General features: G+C 38.4%; 1 protein-coding gene across 2 annotated transcripts in view; it reads right to left on the minus strand.

Moving 5' to 3' along the window:
• LOC108718280 (runt-related transcription factor 2) overlaps nt 1-22,491 on the minus strand; it is an 88,813-nt gene that overhangs the window by 62,138 nt on the left and 4,184 nt on the right. For both annotated transcript variants that reach the window (XM_018265999.2, XM_018265998.2), the window contains exon 2: nt 10,572-10,728. In XM_018265999.2, the coding sequence (XP_018121488.1) occupies nt 10,572-10,728 (157 nt within the window). The remainder of the gene's footprint in view (nt 1-10,571; nt 10,729-22,491) is intronic.

Genomic DNA, 22,491 nt, shown 5'->3' on the forward strand with positions numbered 1-22,491 from the left:
ACAACTTGAGTAGAGTAGAACAAAATTACATCTATTGTTTTTTTTTTTATGATACTTTGATATTTTAGGAAACGCTGAGATGGCACATTACTATGGAAAATGTCCAGAGTTTTCTGTTACTATTATGAATGTTAATTCGGTAAACACAGGTGTTGCAGATTGAAGCCATGCTCAAGGGTATATAAACCAAAATAAAATGATTATTGCAGTTTAGCCCTATTTTTTAAATTTTTGTGGTTTCTGAGATATTAGAAGTTTTAGATAGTTTTAGACTGCTAGGCTTCTGGCTCAACTCTTTTTGAAGGTCAAAGGATTAGTGACCGTAACTGTCTATGCACTTTCTCTTACTGTCAGGTAACCCTGGGCTTGCTGACCTTGAGAGAGAGAACTCTTACTATATTAGCAGTCTAAAACTGCTAATATCTCAGGTAACCCTGGGCTTGCTGACCTTGAGACAGAGAGAGCTCTTACTGTATTAGCATTCTAAAACTGCTAATATCCCAGCAAACACTAAAAATAGAGGCAAGTTAATACAAGAGCGAGGCACATTCTGCGACAAAGCTATCAAAACTTATCGTGCAACAGAAGGAAAAGATAAAGGTATGGTGAAGGGTCAATCTCATTGGCGACACTGATCCAAGATTAGACTGCGTGTTATTGTTACTATTTATCTGCCAGTGGAGTAACCCTTTACCTACTACTATCTGCCTGGAAAGCCAATATCAGAGTTAAGGGCCACTGATCACCCTGCTTTTCTGCTTTACACAAAGAATCCTATTACTGGAAAGTAGTGATGGGTGAATAAACTTGGCAGGCGCGAATTTGCGGCGAATTTCCAAGTTTCGCCACCGGTGAATAAATTCACTGTCGGCAGAAAATTCGATCACGTCAAAACCGTCACGCGTCAACGATATTCGGACGCCCATTGACTTTAACGCCGGCGTCAAAATTGACACGAGCGTCAAAATTGCCGTGAATTGATGCGGGCTTCAAAATTGACACGGCGGCACAATCAGTGATGGCCGTATTTGTCCCGAACAATTTGCTAAACTCGAATTTTGACACTGGCGTCGATGTCAAAATTGGCACCGGCGACAATTCCGGCAACATTTAATGCTCATTAAAGTCAATGGGTGTCCGTTTGTCGACAGTGTCGGAATTGTCGCCGGGGTCACAAAACTTTGACGCTGGTGAATTTCCATCAGCAAATTTTTGCTGCCATTTCACAAATGTATTCACCGGCGGTGAAACGTGTAAATTCGCTGCGAATTTGCGCCTGTCGAGTAAATTCACCCTTCACTAGTCACCATTCGTGTTTCGTGAATTGTTTGCCGTTTCACAAATTTCACGAGGGATTCGCTAATCTTTCGGCGGACGCCAAACCATAGAGATTCGCTCATCACTACTGGCGCCTATAAAATGTGCCTTTTCATATGTTATTTGGAATGGAGTACGTCGCATTAACTGAACATGGCACTTTTCTCAAGGGTTAATGTTATCAATTTCCCATCGGATTTCTGGAGACCTGTATCCGGAATGTTAGTGAGCGGCCGCCTCATCCCGAGGCATAAAAGCTGCTTATTGTATCTGCCCTCGCAAGCTGCTGAGCTCAGCATTTTCTCTCTTTGCACAAACCTAAACTGGGGCTCTGGCTGCAACGTGAGACGCTCAGCGAGGAAGGCAAGCTGGGGCCCATTTCACCAGCCTCCTACTATATATATATATATACTGTATATAATACATATTAATAATAATATATATGAGCAGACAGGAGTGGATCCCAGAACTGACATCTGGCAGCTTCAGAGAAGGGGAAAGACTCCCGAATCCTTTCCTTCCTTAAGATCATAAGATGCAGGGAGTGAGGAGGTCACTGGGATATAATTCATTACCTTCAGAGGATCATTATTCTCCTTCTATCCCCCAGCTTATCTAAGCCATTTTCTTTTTAAATACAAAAATTGGGAACCCAGCCAAATCCCAGAAGCCTTACACTAAGGGGGCTATTTATTAAAGTCTGGATGTCAAAAACTCTAAAAATTAAAGTTTTCTCTACTATAAAATCCAAAATATTTGTGAAAAAAAAAACCTGTTGTTTTTCAAGATTTCTTAAACTCTGAGGACGGATAAAGTCAGAGCAAGGTTGTATATAAGTCCCTGTCCTATTTGGTAGTTTCTGTGGTCTGCGCTGGAATTAGCCTGAAAATCCGACTATTTCTGGCTTTTTGGGAAAAAAAAATCAGAAAAAAAATCGCACAATTCTGATTTTCTCTCAATTTTATCAAGTTTTTCCCACGATCCAAGCTTTTTTTAATAATAAATAAGATCAAATAGTGGATTCTAGTTTGTTCTGACTTTTTTTAATAAAATAATCAGAAAAATTCAGATTTTGATAAATAACCTCCATAAGGTCAGAACATTGTCTGATTTGTTTCAAGGCCATAATAAATTGTCTAAAAGATTTCTATAAAAGATACATTAAACACATATACAAAGATTCCTCGTCATTAACAAAAGGCTATTTATGTATTTTGTGTGTATATATAGTGAATAAAGTACCCCCTCTTGTAAAATATAAGGATATTATAAGTTACTGAGGAGTTTCATGACCATATAAGTACGAGGCCGAAGGCCGAGTGTTTTTATACAGGTCATGGAACTCCGAGGTAACTTCTAATATCCTCATATTTTGCAACTGGGGGTACTTTATTTATTATAATACACAAGTTTCAGTGAGTCATGTGACAGAAATGACATCAGAACTCACCGTTTATAACTGATGACATCAGAACTCACCGTTTATAAGGATATCATTTACAAGATATTCATGGCTTTTGTGTATTACATATATATATATATATATATATATATATATATCTACAGGGCAGTCATCGGGGGGGGACAGTTGTAGGGGGCCCCGAGGGTATGGGGGGCCCGGCGACGCCACACTTCTGACTGACTTCAGGAAGGCATGGACGTTTAAGGGACCCTGGCCACCAATTTTCTCAAAATGTGTGTGGGGGGGGCCCTGGCTACCAATTTTCTTTTCTCATGTGGGGTCCTAGCCACCAATATTTTTTAATGGGGGCCCTGACCACAAATGTTTTTTTATGGGGGGCCCTGACCGCCAATATCTTTATTTTTTGTTAACATGTGGGAACCCTAGCCACCAATAATTTTTTTGTTTTTTTACTGTGTGGTGGGGGTGGACCTGTGGGGTGGGAGGGCTGACCTGTCGGTGGGGCTTGCGGTGGGTGCAGCCCAGGGGGCCCAGGAAATTTTGTCGTATGGGGCCCTGCGATTTCTGATGGCGGTCCTGTATATATATATATATATATATATATATATATATATATATATATATATATATATATATATATATATATATATATATATATATATATATATATATATAATACACAAAAGCTATGAATATCTTGTAAATTATATCCTTATAAACGGTGAGTTCTGATGTCATCAGTTATAAACGGTGACTAGTGATGTCATTTCTGTCACATGACTCACTGAAATGTGTGTATTATAGTAAATAAAGTACCCCCAGTTGCAAAATATGAGGATATTAGAAGTTATTATATCCTTATAATATCCTTATATTTTACAATAGGGGGTACTTTATTCATTATATATATATATATATATATATATATATATATATATATATATATATATATATATATATATATATATATATATATATATATATATATATATCCTTCAGAATGGACCAGCACACCAGGTTTCCAAGTGTTCAAATTTTCTTTATTGCCATAACACTCGTGCATCCAACGTTTCGGCCCGCATCGGGGCCTTTATCAAGGATCAATTGCAATTGATCCTTGATAAAGGCCCCAATGCGGGCCGAAACGTTGGATGCACGAGTGTTATGGCAATAAAGAAAATTTGAACACTTGGAAACCTGGTGTGCTGGTCCATTCTGAAGGATACACATTATTTTGACCAAAGCACCCACAAAGAAAAATAAAGGCAAGAGTGCAGGTACTATCTGGACATTTTTATATATATATATATATATATATATATATATATATATATATATATATATATATATATATATATATATATATATATATATATATATATAAATATATATATATATATATATAGTGAATAAAGTAGCCCCTCTTGTAAAATATAAGGATATTATAAGTTACAGAGGAATTTCATGACCATATAAAAACACGAGGCCGAAGGCCGAATGTTTTTATACAGGTCATGGAACTCCGAGGTAACTTCTAATATCTTCATATTTTGCAACTGGGGGTACTTTATTTATTATAATACACAAGTTTTAGTGAGTCATGTGACAGAAATGACATCAGAACTCACCGTTTATAACTGATGACATCAGAACTCACCGTTTATAAGGATAAAATTTACAAGATATTCATGGCTTTTGTGTATTATACTGTAATACATTTTCATACCTCCCAACTGTCCCGTTTTTAGAGGGACAGTCCCTCTTTTAACAGCTCAACACCGCAGTCCCTGATTTGTACTGGAAAGTCCAGTTTTTCTCTGCACTGAACAGCCAGAAAAAGAAACAAAGTTTCTAACTTAATTGGCTTTTGGCAGAGAGCCCAGAACAGCCACAGCTGCAGATATGATACTTTTGTAACAATTTCAAGATAAGCAAATAGGTAATTGTAACAATATCAGATAACAGGTCCCTTGGGAGAAGTTAGATTTACATCTTAAAGGGAAATTCACCTTCATTAGCAAAACTGTAATTGGAAAAAAAAAAACACAGAAATATGTGCAAACTTTCATAACCTGCCAAATTTTGTAAAATGAACATGGTAATTAGGGGGTGTGGCCACAAAAATAGGCGTGGTCAAAAACATGTTGCCGCACTAGGCATGCCAACTTTTTTGTCCCTCGTTTTATTTCCAAAATGTTGGGAGGCATGCATTTTGTTTCTATTCTTCTTCTCTTTCTTCTCACATTCTTCCTGCCACCCCCTTTCTTCTCTATCTTGTCCTGTACCCCCATATCATTCCTATGTCCTGCATTGATAGCAAGAGGGTGCCATGTTATCGGCTTTCCATCATCTCTCAGCTCCGACAATCTCAGTTACATGAATCCGTGACCTCAGCACGCAACAATCAAGTCTCTAAGCTAATGTCAATGATACGGCTGTGTTTAGACTAACGGCTCACGTTCTCATTATGGCAAACCTGTTGCCCAACTGTGCCCTATCTCTGGGGCTTGTCGCTGTTAAGGTGACCTAGCCCTCGCAGGTCAATCTGACAGTCATTATCAATTCAGCAGAGCTAGCGCTTGTGCTCACGTTTTCCCAATAGGAACACAATCTAATATAGAACTATCAGCCTGATTTCTATTACAGGAGACAGAAGCATATGAATACAAGCTGTACTTATTATATCACAGAATACTGTCACATGTGATAGATAAATATTTGTTCCAAGCTGTATGGAATTATACATGCTGTGTTGCAGTAGAAGTATTCTGATAAAGTATTATGTGAAATAAAAAATCATTAAAGGAGACATATGTCCACCCAAACAGCTTAAAGCAGAGGTTCAAGTTAACTTTGAGGGAGTTATTTATTTATATATTAAGTCAAAAAATATTTTTTGAAAAAACTCCAAATAAATCTGCACAGGCTTTTTTGGCGTATTTATTAAACCGCTTATTCCAAAAATTTTGATTGCGGGAAAAAATCTGAAAAAAATCTGAAAAATCAGATTTTCACAATTTTTTTGGATTTTTCATCCGATTTTTCAGATTTTTTACCCGAATAACTCAGAATTGTGTCCGAAAACTCAGGGTATTGCCAAAAACCCAGCGCACATCAAAAAATCATTGGGACGTCTCCCATTGACTTATATGCAACCTCGACAGGTCTGAGATGCCGGATTTTCTGATTCAGACTTTTCCATCCTCTGGGTTTAATAAATTCAGAAAAATTTGCCATTTTTTAAAAGTCCAATTTTATATTAAAAAAAAAAATGCTAATTTTAAGCAACATTTCAATTGGCCTTCAATTTATAGTTTTTGAATTATTTGCCTGACCCCATCAAAAAACAAATGCTCTGTAAGGCTACAAATATATAGTTATTGCCACTTTACTTACTCATCTTTCTATTCAGGCCTCTCCTATTCATATTCCAGTCTCTTATTCAAATCAATGCATGGTTGCTAGGGGAATTTGGACCCTAGTGACCAGATTGCTAAAACTGCAAACTGGAGAGCTGCTGAATATAGTGAATAAAGTACCCCCTCTTGTAAAATATAAGGATATTATAAATTACCGAGGAGTTTCATGACCATATAAAAGTACGAGGCCGAAGGCCGAGTGTTTTTATAAAGGTCATGGAACTCCGAGGTAACTTCTAATATCCTCATATTTTACAACTGGGGGTACTTTATTTATTATAATACACAAGTTTCAGTGAGTCATGTGACTGAAATGACATCAGAACTCACCGTTTATAACTGATGACATCAGAACTCACCGTTTATAAGGATATAATTTACAAGATATTCATGGCTTTTGTGTATTATAAAAAGTTAAATAACTCCAAAACCACAAATAATAAAAAATGAAACCCAATTACAAATTCTCACAGAATATCCCTCTCTACATCATACTGCATTTTAACTTTGTAGTTCCCATGATAATAGCAGTTTTGTACTAATAATATCATGAAGCAGACATCTGCTGTTCTCTTCAGTTCCTATCACCCCTGTCATAGAAATGAGCAGAGAAGCGTCAAGACACCTCCTGCATCAGTAACTTCTTTTTGTTGGACGGACACAGAAGAAAGGGGCACTCCCGTTCCAAATGCAGTTCCAAAACTGTTGGCAGTGTAAAATTGCTAATGTGTTAGGGACCGTCTGACAATTCCTATCCACAGCAGTAAATGAAGGGAGAATTTCACTGCATACAGTCAGGTTTCTTATAAAAACGGTACACATTTGTTAATTAAAGTATATTGGAGATAGGTTTCTTTTTCATTAAAGAAAGTAAAAATGGGATTTTAATTTTTTTGCCTTTACTTGCCCTTTAAAGGAGAAGGTATACGGAGCTTAGAAAGGAGAAATGTTTTGTATATGGCTTGTCCCATTCAGTTGCACAATGGCGTGAGCAGATATTGCTCTGTAAAGCCAGGCATGCGTTCTGCTGTTATGTCCATAGATTTGCAATACAAAGCTAACAATGCGAATAACAATATCCTTATATAGACCTCTGGGGAGTCACTGTATTAATGCCCCAGTAGTGGTGGTACAAGGTTTCTAATGTGGCTTGGTCAAGGTGTAACTTGTGCATGACCAAAGACTCCCAGGAGGTTTATGTCTCTGCAGCTTCAGACTGGCCTTCCAGAGGAACCAAAGTGTCTTCCGGGGGTCCTTAGCTCTTGTGGACACCAGCCTAGGAGAATTCCCACCACTATACCATTCAGTGGTATGAAACTGGACCCAAGGGTATCGGGTGGACTCTACTAGTAGACCTCTATTTATATGTGTCCTTTCCACAGTGGTCCTCACCAGCCTAGAAGAATTCCCACCACTATACCATTCAGTGGTATGAAATTGGACCCAAGGGTATCAGGTGGACTCTACTAGTAGACCTCTATTTATATGTGTCCTTTCCACAGTGGTCCTCACCAGTGATTCACTAATTAGGGGAAGAGGAGGCACAACCCCCAGGCACCAGAGCTAATAACAGTTGTTTCTTGGGTTTATGACGAGTATCCAAACAGAGCAACCACTGAGGTAGCGTGAAGGACCATAGCACAAGGGGAGGCACAGGTCGAATTTCGAATTCATGTGAGTTTTTAGAAACTCTCCTAAACTCCCATAAATTCGAAATTCGACCAGTCGAAATTTATTTTAACAAATCGAATTTTATAAACTTGGATGAATGCAATCGACCCGAAAACTCGAATCGAATTTGAATCGAATTTGATTTGAATTTTAAAAACTCGATTCGACTTTTTAACTCAGAAATGTCAGGAAGGCTTCAAACAACTCAAAGTTGAATCCTGGACCTCTCCCATTGACTTAAACAGCAATTTCAACAGGTTTTAGGTAGGGACGGCGCGACTTTTTTCACCTTGTTTCACCGCAGAAATGACGGCTATAGACTTGTATAGTGTTGTGCGTCAAAAAAAATGAAGCATATCAAAGACTTGAACGTCAAATGAAGCCCAGCGACATTTTCGCCGCCAACTAATTTCTGGCGAAGCGAAATTAATCAAATTCAAGTTTTTAAAGGGCCAGAGATCGATAAATCTTGAAAATCTAATTAAAATTTTTTAAAAGACCGAATCAAATCGAATTTCAATAACTCCCTAGTCAAATTTCACAGTTTTGACCATAAAAAAAAATACGAAAATTCGAATTTCAAATTCGAATTTTCAATTTGACCCTTGATAAATCTGCCCTATAAGGTTTCTCTGCTGGCTTATTTCCCAATACCTCTATGTGCCACCTGTCAGCAGTTGAAAAAGTTTTCCAGGAGGCACAGAGGGGTAAGTTGCATTTGACCACTGGGGTTATGTCTGATATTGACCTAAAAGGAAACTTTCAAGAACACAACACATTGTCCAAGGTGCAAGTTATGTGCCAATTCCAACTCAAAATGTGCATCCCGCACAGTGCATGGTTGCTAACATGGGCACTGCATTGGCTAACTGTTATGTGCAATCCACTGGCATGCACATCAGTAGGCATGTCTGGTGCAACCAGCTGTTTAGGTCAGGCACCAACATCATGTGATTAGTTTGCAGCATGAAAAAAATGTTTCGCTCAAGAGCTAGCAAATAAACCTTTAGATACCATCAGGTCCCCTTTAAAGGTCTCCACGAAGCAGATGATGAGACTAGTTGCAGTAATACAGACAACAGAATGAAAAAAACATTGGCTCTGTGTCATACCAGAAAGGAAACTGCTTTAGAAAAAACTGAAAAAAGCCAAAGGGATTAAAAAAAAAAAAAAAAAAAAAAAAAGCAGCCGAATAAGAGACAGAAAAGGTCGTGATTAAGTATCCGGCACGGTGAACTTCAGGAAAAGTGCAAAGTAAGCAAATGTTTATTTCATTCTGAGCGAATGGACTCAAGGTCTGTGGAGAGTGGATAAGAGCCTCGGCCTTCAGTTAGCAGTAAAAATGTCAACCACAGCAGCCTACGGGTTTCACTGTCTCCTGGTTGACAGTTGTCTGGTTTATAATCATGCGCTGTATTTAGGAGAAAACAACTAGTCAAAAATCAAGGCAAAGAAATGAAAAGATATAGGCACTCAATTGTATTTTTTTAAATAAATGTTTCTCAAGCTATCGAAGGGAGGCTGGGAGCTGTAGGTGCCTATAGATGACCAGAAAGGGGCCATTGCTGTAGGCAGCTTGATATGCAGGCCACAAGGTCTTAATTAAGGGAGAACAAGGTGCAACCACAAAAACAGGGGCAAGTTTTTTGCACACAATGCACCTTGCATTGCACCACAATATACGGCCAGCTTTGGGTAGCTTTTTGCCCTTGAGCATTCACTCCATACTCGAGTAGCACCTGTTGGGGTAAGGTGTACTAAGAACTCTGCACTTACTGTATAGTTAAGGAAGTCATTAAAGGGATACTATCATGGGAAAAAATTATATTCAAAATGAATCAGTTAATAGTGCTGCTCCAATAGAATTCTGCACTGAAATCCATTTCTCAAAAGAGCAAACAGATTTTTTTATATTCAATTTTGAAATCTGACATGGGGCTTGACATATTGTCAATTTCCCAGCTGCCCCAAGTCATGTGACTTGTGCTCTGATAAACTTCAATCACTCTTTACTGCTGTACTGCAAGTTGGAGTGATATCACCCCCCTCCCTTTCCCCCCCCCAGCAGCCAAACAAAAGAACAATGGGAAGGTAACCAGATAACAGCTCCCTAACACAAGATAACAGCTGCCTGGTAGATCTAAGAACAACACTCAATAGTAAAAACCCATGTCCCACTGAGACACATTCAGTTACATTGAGAAGGAAAAACAGCAGCCTACAAGAAAGCATTTCTCTCCTAAAGTGCAGGCACAAGTCACATGACCAGGGGCAGCTGGGAAATTGACAAAATGTCTAGCCCCATGTCAGATTTCAAAATTGAATATAAAAAAATCTGTTTGCTCTTTTGAGAAATGGATTTCAGTGCAGAATTCTGCTGGATTAGCAAGCACTATTAACTGATGCGTTTTGAAAAAAACATGTTTTCTGATGACAGGATCCCTTTAAGCACAGGGATTCCTTGCTCTTCTGAGCATTCCTCTCTGCTCCTTTAGACAATTGTGCAAACAAAGATGGAACCAGCAAGAGGTCTTCTGAGAAGAAACATGGGTGCTCCAGCTTGCCTGCTTCTAACTCCCATGCTAAAATCCTTTCTTTCAGAAAATAACAAAGACCATATAAGACCTGCTGGCTCCCAGAAGGCCTTTGCTCTGCCATGTGTTTCAGTGCTAACTGATTGGTTAACCACAAACTTGGTGTGAGGGTGCAGCGGTATCTGTGCAATGAGTAGGGAGCCTTACCTCTTCCACTCCTGCCCACAAATCTCAGATCGTTAAACCTTGCCACTTGATTCTTCATGACCGCAGAGGCGTTTCTGAGTTCCGCTGAATAATTTTCGTCATTGCCAGCCATGACCGTGACCACAGAACCATCCGGCACCTCTCCCAGGGCAACCACCTGTGTATATAGCACACAAAAATGGTTAGCAAAGCTGGAGGGCACATGGATATCTTCCATCCTGATCAGCGAACAGAGAACTACTGCTCCCAACATCCTTAGATAGCCGGTTGGACATCAGCAAGTCAAGACTAATATATTAATGGATTATATTTAGAACAGAAGAGGTTGCAGGAGAGAAGATGCGATAAAGTGAAAGTGGCAGGATTTGAAGACAGATAATTGAGTTAGACAATGAAGAAGAGGACTAGGTAAAACATTACACCATAGAAGAGTGCAGGGGTAGTGGGGTAATATTCCTTTCTAGATGTTTTGATTAAAATGTCAAAACTAATATTAAAAAGTTGCTAAAACTAGAAACAAGCTGGAAAGAAACTAGTTTGTGGTAAGAAAAAACTTCAAGAGAATTTTGATGGCTCAAAGTCTTCCACCTTACTGACTACTCTAATTTCTACCCATGTCCCATCTTGTTTAATACAACTTCTGCAGTTCAGCAATGCTCAGATTAGTAGGCTTCAGTTCATATTATTATCATGTTTCATCTACTGTGACCTCTACTATTTAGCCTTCTAAGTTACAGAACAGTACTGTCTATCCAACCCTTATCATGTCCCATCTTGGCTATTGCAACATCTACTGTTCAGCCTTCCACATTACAGACCAGTAAGTTCATTCACATCATCATCATCATCATGTCCCAACTTGACTACTGAAACCCCTACTGTTTGGCCACCTTACAAACAAACACACTTACTACCTTATTATTTCCCATTGGGACTATTGCAACCCCAACTATTTTGCCTTCTATACATAAACAATAGACTTGGAAGTTATGTAGCCCTAATATAAAAATGGAAGAATGATGTAATTTACTAAGGAATGCCATGATTACATAAAATGAATAGAAAAGGCAAGCAAGGTCAGACTGTGAGACCCAGGGCCTACTGGGCCTGCAGCATCAGGGGCCCCCCACACCGTCTCCTGGGCCCCCGACCCCGACCACCTTTCTGCCGGCCCCCCGACTTCATTGTGTAAGTATCGTTTCCGGTGCGACCCGGGTCAGGGAGGGAGGTAAGGAGAGGGAATGCAGGGAGCGGGTCTGGGGCCCAAAAGAGCAGGGGCCCACTGGGATTTTCCTGGTCTCCCGCTGGCCCAGTCTGACCCTTAATGCAAGTGCTTCCATATAGGTCATGGAAAAGAAAAGGTGATTTCTTTATAATACAGAGAATCCATATTTTGTCATGTGACACAGACAACCACTAATTATAACCAAGTAAATCACTAAGCACCATTTATTATGACAGAATACTCAGGTGTCATTAATATCAATAGAAAATTCTAATAAATATAAACCTAGATTTTAATGACAATACACATGTTGCAGTTAACAGTTGACTCTGGTGTCTTTTAAGTTATGCTCAAATATTTGATTGGACACAAGCTGGTCTGGACAAGAGAAGGTTCTAATTCTCATAATGAATACAGGTTGTCTCAACCAATCCAAATGTGTTTACAGGTATACAGGGCAAAATAGCATAAGCCAATCACAGTCAATGAAGAAGCTAGACATCAACTTGGCATTCCATGACTCTATAATCCTTCACCATTATACGGTCACAGTGCTACTACTATTCTCCTCTCCTTAGGCAAGTGTTTCGATGGGGAACTGCCCCAGGGCAACTAGATTATATGGAGCCCAATTAGAACTTCTCGACCTTCATGAAGAGCTGGTTGCACTTCAAGAAATTCTAAAAAGACGCAGACTTGGCCCAACCACAACTACTAATAAACTGACTTTAAACTTACATAAAAAAAAGTCCTAGGAGAATTCTGAGAAGAAAAATGCCTTCTAACCATAGTCATTTTGCTCTACTGTGTCCATCTTGCCCTACTTTCTCCAGCTTGTCCCGCTGTCACCATCTTGGCCTACTGACTCCATCTTTCTCTTCTATACCTACTGTCCCCACTCTTCATATCTACAATTCTTACTCTACAGAGCCACAGTATGTGAGGAATCCAGGGCAGTGGCCCGTTATCTTCACAGCTTTGGCCATTTGTTAGAGGCTATGTCAGTGGCTGTAAAGTTTTTTTTGGATGTCAAACTTTGAGACATGGTCTCCTCATAACAAGGATTACATCAGTAATAGTCATGAGAATATCTAACTGATCTTTCAACTGGGGTTTCAGAGGTATCTAGGAAAGCATATAGGCATAATTCCCAAATCTCACCATAACTGGCCTTCGGATTGCAACATCTGCCACCCAAATACTTCTCCAACCCCCAATTTACCACTAGGTTTGCTGCTTCTTTTAATATCTCCAGCAGGATGATTAGAGAATGGCAAAAACCTACCAGATTTCCTTATTGGGATTTGGACATCTCTCTATGCATTTCTTTGCTATGGGGTTAAGTCCAGAAAAAACACTGATTCCATTTATTCTCCCGAAAACATTTAACATGTCTCCTCCTATCTCAATATATAGTTTATTTTTCCTGGGAAAGATGGTGACTGTTGTGCTGTATAGCAGGAGATGCCCAACCTTCAGCCCTTCAGTTACTGCAAAGTGTAACTCACAGCATCAAATCATCAGGGAATCTGAATTTGTTCCCTATTTTAAAGGCAGTGATAACTAATTTATACTATAAACTGCCATGATTAGAATTATTTTAGCACCATCTCTTCTAGACCACTAGAGGGTAATCTTACATTACTATCCGCAGACAAAGCCTCTTCTTCCCAGGACAACAATATGGCAGCTCCTACTGCTTTATATCATTACAAATATATATATAGATATATATATGTATATACTACACTATATATATATATATATATAGTCTACACTCCGACTATTCTATTTACCATGTCTGAAAAAGATACCCCAACCACAGCTATATAGGTATAGGACCTGTTATCCAGAATGCTCTGGGGTTTTCTGAATAATGGATTTTTCTGTAATTTGGATATTCATGCCTAGTCTACTAGAAAATCATGTAAACATTAAGATTTATCACAGGTCGAGGTGAATTTCGATCTATTTGTTGTGTACTTCGACTAGGGAATAGTCCAAATTCGATTTGAATTTGAAAAAAAATTTAAAATTTGAATATGGAAATTTATCATGTACTGTCTCTTTAAAAATTAGACTTCGACCATTCGCTATCTAAAACCTGCTGAATTGCTGTTTTAGCCTATGGGGGACCTCCTAGAACCTACTTGGAGTCAATTGGTGGAATTTGAAAAAATCGAAGGTTTTTTGGGAAAAACTTAGAATCGAATTTGATCGAATGCGCCATTACTTCGATTCGAACGATTCTGATTCGGCCGAATACGGACCTATTCGATCAAAAATGGACCTATTCGAAATTCGACCCTTGATAAATATGCCCCTAAATAAATCCAATAGGTTCGTTTTAGTCTAGAATGATCGGGACTTGAGGCTTTCCGGATAACAGATCTTTCTATAAACATTAAATAAACCCAATAGGCTGGTTTTGCTTCCAATAAGGATTAATTGTATCTTAGTTGGGATCAAGTACAAGCTACTGTTTTATTATTACACAGAAAAAGGAAATCATTTTTAAACATTTGGATTATTTGGATAAAATGGAGTCTATGGGAGACAGAGCTTTCTAGATAACAGGTTTCTGGGTAACGGATTCTACACCTGTAGTAGTTATGCCACGATAACTTTTAAAGGGGGTGAAATTCTAGGACAACTTGTGAATTAAAACATGGACAGACTTTAATCTGCCAGTTGATGTTTTCAACACCAAACAAATGGTAAATGAAATAGAAAACCAATGCAACATCACATAGGGGGGTTATTTATCAAAATCCAAATTTATCCCATTACTTTCTGAAATCTACTCCGACCAAATCCGCACAGGTTATTTCCCCTTATTTATCAATAAATTTTCCCGAAAAATTTCAGTGCGGGTAAAAACTGAAAAAGGTACGAAATTTTAAATCGGATTTTCTGCCTTCTGATTTTTGCCCGAAAAAACCCATCGCAGATCAGGATATCTCCGGGACTTCTCCCATTGATTTATATGCAACCTCTCTGAGATGCAGAGATTTTCGGATTCGGATTCTTCCATCCTCGGGGTATAATAAATCATGAAAAATTTTAGCTTTTTTTTTCACTACAAGTTTGGATTTTATAGTAAAAAAAGACTCAGATTTTTCAAGTTTTTGGCATTCGGACTTTAATAAATAAACCCCTTAGTCTCTTGGACGGACTAAAAGATAGTTCTCTATAGAAATATAATAAAAATGTATAAAATAATTCATAAAAAAATTAAGAATTCAGCAAAATTTCCCCATGTAAAACAGCAGAATTCCAAAAAATCACACTAGATATAAAGTTAAGTTTGCAAGTCAACTTGAATTGATACGTCTTGATATGTTCAACCTCCACAGATATCATAAGTAACAAATGTTCTCGTTTAATTAAAGGTACAGGGCCCTTAGGGAGTCGCTGCCTTCGTTTTAAATTAATAAAAAATGCTGACGTATAATCGTACATGTCCAAAAACAAATATAAAATGGTCTCCGCCTATCAATACACTGTGTTAAATTTGGCTAAAATTTCTGCTGATTTGTCAAAAATTTTTACAGAAACGTGAATTTAATTTTACCGCAAGCACCAAGGACAACAATTTGTAGAAGAACAGACACAAATGCCCTGTCAGTACCTAGAACATTGCTAAAAAATCTCCCCACCAATTTTTTTTAGGGCCTCTACTGCCTAAAGAAATTTGGTGCGGAAACTCTAACACAATTTTCGTAAAAGGATGAGCTAATAGAATTGTGAGCAAATTTACACGTTTTTGGCCCATACGTTTAACCCGTCGAACAGTTTTGCTCATTACAACATATGACTTGGGGGCCGATTCACAAAGGGTCGAATATCGAGGGTTAATTAACCCTCGATATTCGACTGGGAATTAAAATCCTTCGACTTCGAAAATCGAAGTCGAAGGATTTTAGCACAAATAGTGCGATCGAACGATTATTCCTTCGATCGAACGATAAAATCCTTTGAATCGAACGATTCAAAGGATTTTAATCCAACGATCGAAGGAATATCCTTCGATCAAAAAAACTTAGGAAAGCCTATGGGGACCTCCCCATAGGCTAACATTGAGTTCGGTTGCTTTTAGATGGCGAACTAGGGGTTGAAGTTTTTTCTTAAAGAGACAGTACTTCGACTATCGAATGGTCGAATAGTTGAACGATTTTTACTTCGAATAGTTCCATTCGAAGTCGTAGTCGTAGTTGAAGGTCGTAGTAGCCCATTCGATGGTCGAAGTAGCCCAAAAAACACTTCGAAATTCAAAGTTTTTTTACTTCGAATCCTTCACTCGAAGTTAGTGAATCGGCCCCTTAAAGACTAAGAGGGTTATTTATCAAAGTCCAAATTTATCTAAAGTTTTTCTGAAAAGAACTCTGACCAAATCCACTTTTTTTTTTTTGGCTTATTTATTAACACGCTTTCCTGAAAATTTTGTTTGTGGAGAAAAAATCTTGAAAATTATGTATTTTGTCGGTGAAAATTATTAAGATTTTTCACCGAAAACTCCAATTTTTTTATGCTTTTGGCCCAAAAACTATGAAAACTTCGGGGTATTGCACAAACACAAAATGCATCAAATAATCATTGGGACTTCTCCCATTGACAACCTCGACAGGTCTGAGATGCCGGATTTTTTGATTCAGACTTTCCATCCTCGAGGTTTAATAAATTCTGAAAAATTCATGATTTTTTTTTTCACTACAAAATCATATTTTATACTAAAAAAAACCATAGATTTTTCGGGTTTTTGGCATTCAGATTTTAGCAAATAACCCTCTTATTCATAAAAAACTGGCAAAATTATTTCGACCGCTGATAATTTTTAAAATGGTAATCAGCGAGGGAGATACGTCATAAACAACAGAATTTCATCGGGAAAACTGAATTGATCCTGTGAATTTTTTTACTTGTTCGAAAACCTTGGGAAAAAAAATGAATTCTGATTGAGATCGACTAAGAGTAAAAAAACACCCAAAACCAAAAAAATTTCCAATTTCCGTCCCGTTATGAAGTGAAAGTGTTGTATTACCAATTAATTACAGTTCCCCCTCCTTTATACCAATAGCCCCTTTATTCCCGGGGCTGGTTAGGAAATGGGCGGAACTTGCTTAAGACTCCCAGGTGGAGAAATACGAGCAATAAAGCACGGCATTCACTAAAAAAAAAAAAAAATTAAAACATTTTTTTAAAATTACAGAGCTATGTTATTATTTACTGAAATTCCCCTCCAATACAGAAATTTCACGAAAATGTATCATGGATATTTTATAGCTGTGTGTATGAATCTGGTAAATGCGGGGGAGCCTGGGGGTTCTATCGTTAACACTAAACAAGAAATTATGTTTTCAAACTTTTTTTAAAAGGTATTAGAAAATGAACGAGGAAAGAGCAGCGTAGAAGTCGAGAGAGGAAAAAAATGAAGAATTTCAGAAATATTTTTCCGCCCACGTTTGAAATCGGGGCCGCGAATTTCAATTAAAGTAAAAAGGGGATCTGATAGGCCGTAACAAAAATGCGGCTCAGTGTAAAAGCGACAAATGAATAAAGGTTTTTGAAAATAAATTATTTTAGAATTTTTCTGTGCTCCGCAAACGATTCATTTATTTAAAGACTGGGGCAAGATGAAGAGCATTTTGTGGCTCGTTTGGATAGTTAGGAAATCTGAGATATAAATTATTTATTCAAATGTATTAATGCTCTAAAAAAAATTTTTTAATTGTTTTTATAAAATGAGTCTGTTTTATTTCCAATATCAGGCCACATTGATCAATGTTCTCTCTCTCTGTAACTGATGCAGACGTAAGGATTTGACCAATAAAATAACTCCCCCCAGACGCAGCTCATAGCCGCCCTCTCCTATTGGCTGAGAGCCTGCCCTACACAAGCCCATTGGCTCTAAGGTGAGATAAAGACAGTGTTGAGATCAATCATTTTTGCTCGTCTCTCGACTAACGAACTGACTTCACCCAATGCTCCATTAAATCTCAACATTTTGGCATAAGGAGTCTCTATAAGAGATTTTGCTGTAGGAAGGGGGACACATACATCAAGGGCATTGAACCTCTGCCTGCCAGTAGCTGTTTAACTACAACTCCCAGAATCCCCCGCGGGATGTAAATATGCAACAATATCTAACACTGATTATTAACCGAACTCCCAGAAAATGCTCTTCATCTCCAGTAAATTAGGGATGAACCAAAAAAAAAAAATCCTCCCTGAAATATCCAATTCGAACATTCAGATTCGAGCACAAGAAACTAAACTTGAATTGAATGAAATACTGTGAGAATTTATTCAATTCCAAATCTTTTCAAGAATTTAGTCAGATCCCTGGCCAAATGCGAGACTTTGTAATTTCTGTACCTTTCTAATCCAAGCAGCAACAGCTGGAGGGCCACTGTTAAAAGATTCTACACTCAGATAATCCAAGCAGCAACTCCCAGCCACCAACAGATAGAGGGCCCCTGCTCAAAGATTCTACAAACCGATAATCCAAGCAGCAACTCCCAGCCACCAACGGCTGGAGGGTCGCTGCTCAAAGATTTTACAATCAGATAATCCAAGCAGCAACTCCCAGGAACCAACAGCTGGAGGGCCACTGCTCTAAAATTCTACACTCAGATAATCCAACCAACAGCTGGAGGGCTGCTACTCAAAGATTCTACACTCAGATAATCCAACCAACAGCTGGAGGGCTGCTACTCAAAGATTCTACACTCAGATAATCCAACAAATGGCTGGAGGGCCACTTTTTAAAGATTCTACAAGCAGATAATCCAAGCAGCAACTCCCAGGCACCAGCAGCTGGAGGGCCGCTGCTTAAAGATTCTACAAGCAGAAAATCCAAGCAGCAACTCCCAGGCACCAGCAGCTGGAGGGCTGCTGCTTAAAGATTCTACAAGCAGAAAATCCAAGAAGCAACTTCCAGGCACCAACATCTGGAGGGCCCCTGCTCAAATATCCTACACTCAGATAATTCACCCAATGGCCGGAGGGTCGCTGCTCAAAGATTCTACAAGCAGATAATCCAAGCAGCAACTCCCAGGCACCAACAGCTGGAGGGCTGTTGCTCTAGAATTCTACACTCAGATAATCCAACCAACAGCTGGAGGGCTGCTACTCAAAGATTCTACACTCAGATAATCCAACAAATGGCTGGAGGGCCACTTCTTAAAGATTCTACAAGCAGATAATCCAAGCAGCAACTCCCAGGCACCAACAGCTGGAGGGCCGCTGCTTAAAGATTCTAGATGAGATTTTACATTTCCCGCGCTGCTTTTATGCGGACGTAACCGTTCAGAAAATTTTTCCAAATTGCAAAAAAACATTTTAAAAATGAAATTGTGCTGCAGATTTGTTAAGGGGCTCCCCCCTTCCGCCCCCCCTTCCGTCCCCCACCAGGGGTTTTCCACTGATAAATGTGCTGCTTTACTCTGTATTGTGTCGCCCCAGAGCATTAAATAACTGAATTGCAAAAGAAAAAAAAAAAGGATCTATCAAAAATATACGACTAACTCACTTATAGGTTTGACTTCATCTCCCAGAATCCCCTGCAAGCCAGTTTATAGATCACAGCAGAAGGTAATGTGTAGTGTGTGTATACAGTATATATATATATATATATAGTCCCGCAGTACTGACGCTGTGAGCAGTGCTCAGTGATACTTTGTTCATACAGTCAGACTCTCTATAAATCATGGTTAATATTAAAGGGGAACCCGAACTCCTCCTCCCAATATCTGTTTTTTGCATAAAGAAACAATTCTAAGCAATATTCTCATATATGTTTCCAATGGCTTTAAAATGATTTGTAAACGCAACTGCCACTGAAATCTGGCTGTTTATATTCTCTGCACTGTGGGTTCTGACTCATGATGCAGAAGCCGATTAACAGAGTCAGCGGCAGGGAACAGTAAGGGATTACATGTAGAACTTTGAAAAACTTTTACAGAAACCAAGGCAATTTCTAATAAATGTATATTGTAACGCTGCTTCGATTTCTTTTCTTTTTCATTAGGTAGAACAAAGAACAGTTTTGGGGTGCTATACCCCCTTAAGAGGGGCCTGTATTGTAAGACCAATGATTTGTAGTGATTATGTCCATTATAAAGGTACAACCTAAAGTTGTAGTTCAACAACACCAAATACAGGACACAGAGAAGGAAAAAAATACTCCCTAAACACTCGGATTAAGACCAAACCTCTAAATCTGGTAGGAAAGTGTCACCTGGGGGGTTCAGCGGCAAATAAGGGGCCGATTTATATCACAAGGAAGCGAACTCCAAAAAGAAACAAATAGATTTCAGCGGCCAGAACTTCGGAACATTAAGAATCGAAATGATTTTTGCAAAATTTCATCAAAAATAAAAATTTAATTTTTAAAACTATTTTGACTCCCCCCCCCCTCCTCTCTTATGTACTGATTTAATTCCTCAACTACTTATAAGTGATTTACAGAGAAGCGGGAAAAAAACATAATAAAAATCACGCTGCCAGCATTGCCATTAACTCACAGCTCAGAAGTCACGTTTTTGAAAATGAAACTTAAAAAACTGGAGGCAAATCACAGAATAAACTGACTGTGCGGAGGAACTACAACTCCCAGCATCCTACATACAATGCAATTATGTTAATACCTAAACTACTTATAAGTGATTTACAGAGACAGAAACCCTTAAGCTGCCAGAATTGCCATTATTTTTGAAAATAAAAAATGACACTTAAAAAATTGGGGGGAAATCGCAGAACAAGCTGACTGTGTGGAGGAACTACAACTCCCAGCATCCTCCGCTGCCTCTGACAAATGCAATAATGTTGCCCCGTCTCTCTCTTATGTACTAATTTAATTCCTTAACTAGTTATAAGTGATTTACAGAGAAGGGGGAAAAAACATAATACAATCCCTATAACCCTTAAGCTGCCAGAACTGCCATTAACTCACAGCTCAGAAGTCACATTTTTTTGAAAATGAAAAATGACACTAAAAAAAATTGGAGGAAAATCGCAGAACAAGCTGACTGTGCGGAAGAACTACAACTCCCAGCATCCTCCGCTGTCTCTGACAAATGCAATAATGTTGCCCCATTTCCCTCTCTTATGTACTAATTTAATTCCTCAACTACTTATAAGTGATTTACAGAGAAGGGGGAAAAAACATAATAAAAAATCCCTATAACCCTTCGCGTTTTTGAAAATAAAACTTAAAAAACTGGAGGCAAATCGCAGAATAAACTGACTGTGTGGAGGAACTACAACTCCCAGCATCCTCCGCTGCCTCTGACAAATGCAATAATGTTGCTCCCCTCTCTTAAATCTTATGTACTAATTTAATTCCTAAACTACTTATAAGTGAAAAAAGAAAAAATAATTGTCCCTTTAACCCTTAAACTGCCAGAATTGCCATTAACTCACAGCTCACATTTTTTTTGAAAATGACACTTAAAAAACTGGGGGAAATCTCAGAACTCCAACTCCCAGCATCCTCCGCTGCCTCTGACAAATGCAATAATGTTTCCCCCCTCTATTATGTACTAATTTAATTCCTGAACTACTTATAAGTGAGAAAGAAAAAAAAAATAGTCCATTTAACCCTTAAACTGCCAGAATTGCCATTAACTCACAGCTCACATTTTTTTGAAAATGACACTTAAAAAATTGGGGGAAATCTCAGAACTCCAACTCCCAGCATCCTCCGCTGCCTCTGACAAATATATAATAATGTTGCCCCACTGATTGTCAAACAATGGATTAACCCTTGCAACGCATCTGATACATCCGCAATCTCATTGGTCACAATCACGCTGGAATCTCCATCCCTCGGTGGGTTTTATTAGAAAACGTTTGTAATCACCGAGGAAACTGCTAGGCCAAGTCAGTAAATATTCGGGCAGTTTACCAAAGGCAGAGCGTTTTGCGAGTGACAGATATAACATGCATATAATAAAGCCTCATAATTAAAGGGGTGGTTCACCTTTAACGTAACTTTTAGTACGATATAGAATGGCCAATGCTAAGCAACTTTTCCATTGGTCTTCATTATTTATTTTTTATAGTTTTATAGGTATTTGCCTTTTTCTTTTGACTCTTTGCCGCTTTTAAATGGGGCGTCGCTGACCCCATCTAAAAAGCAAATACTTTATAAGGCTACAAATGTATTGATATTGTTACTTTTCATTACTCATCTTTCTATTCAGTCCTCTCCTATTCATATTCCAGTCTCTTATTCAAATCAACACATGGTTGCTAGGGGACTTTGGACCATAGCAACCAGATTACTGAAACTGCAAACTGGAGAGCTGCTGAATAAAAAGCTAAATAACTCAAAAACCACAAATAATAAAAAATTAAAACCAATAGCAAATTGTCTCAGAATATCCCTCTCTACGTCATACTAAGAGTTAAATTGAAGGTGAACAACCCCTTTAAAAATGAATATTTTCATGTTAATAGGGAGGATCCAAAGACTCCAATGAAATCCCCCCGGTTAATTTCCCAAATTACTGTGCAAGTAGATTCATTAGCAGGAAAGGCAATATTCATATATAGAGATATAGTCAGATATAGATATATAACATTATTCAGCGCAAGTGTTAGAGCAGCCCGGGCACCAGTGCAAAGTTGCCATTTTTAAGACATTTCACATGAGATACATTAAGCCTGGCACAGATGTTGGCAGTTGGGCAC

Source organism: Xenopus laevis, chromosome 5S (genome assembly GCF_017654675.1).
Source record: "Xenopus laevis strain J_2021 chromosome 5S, Xenopus_laevis_v10.1, whole genome shotgun sequence".
In the NCBI taxonomy this organism is placed as follows: domain Eukaryota; kingdom Metazoa; phylum Chordata; class Amphibia; order Anura; family Pipidae; genus Xenopus; species Xenopus laevis.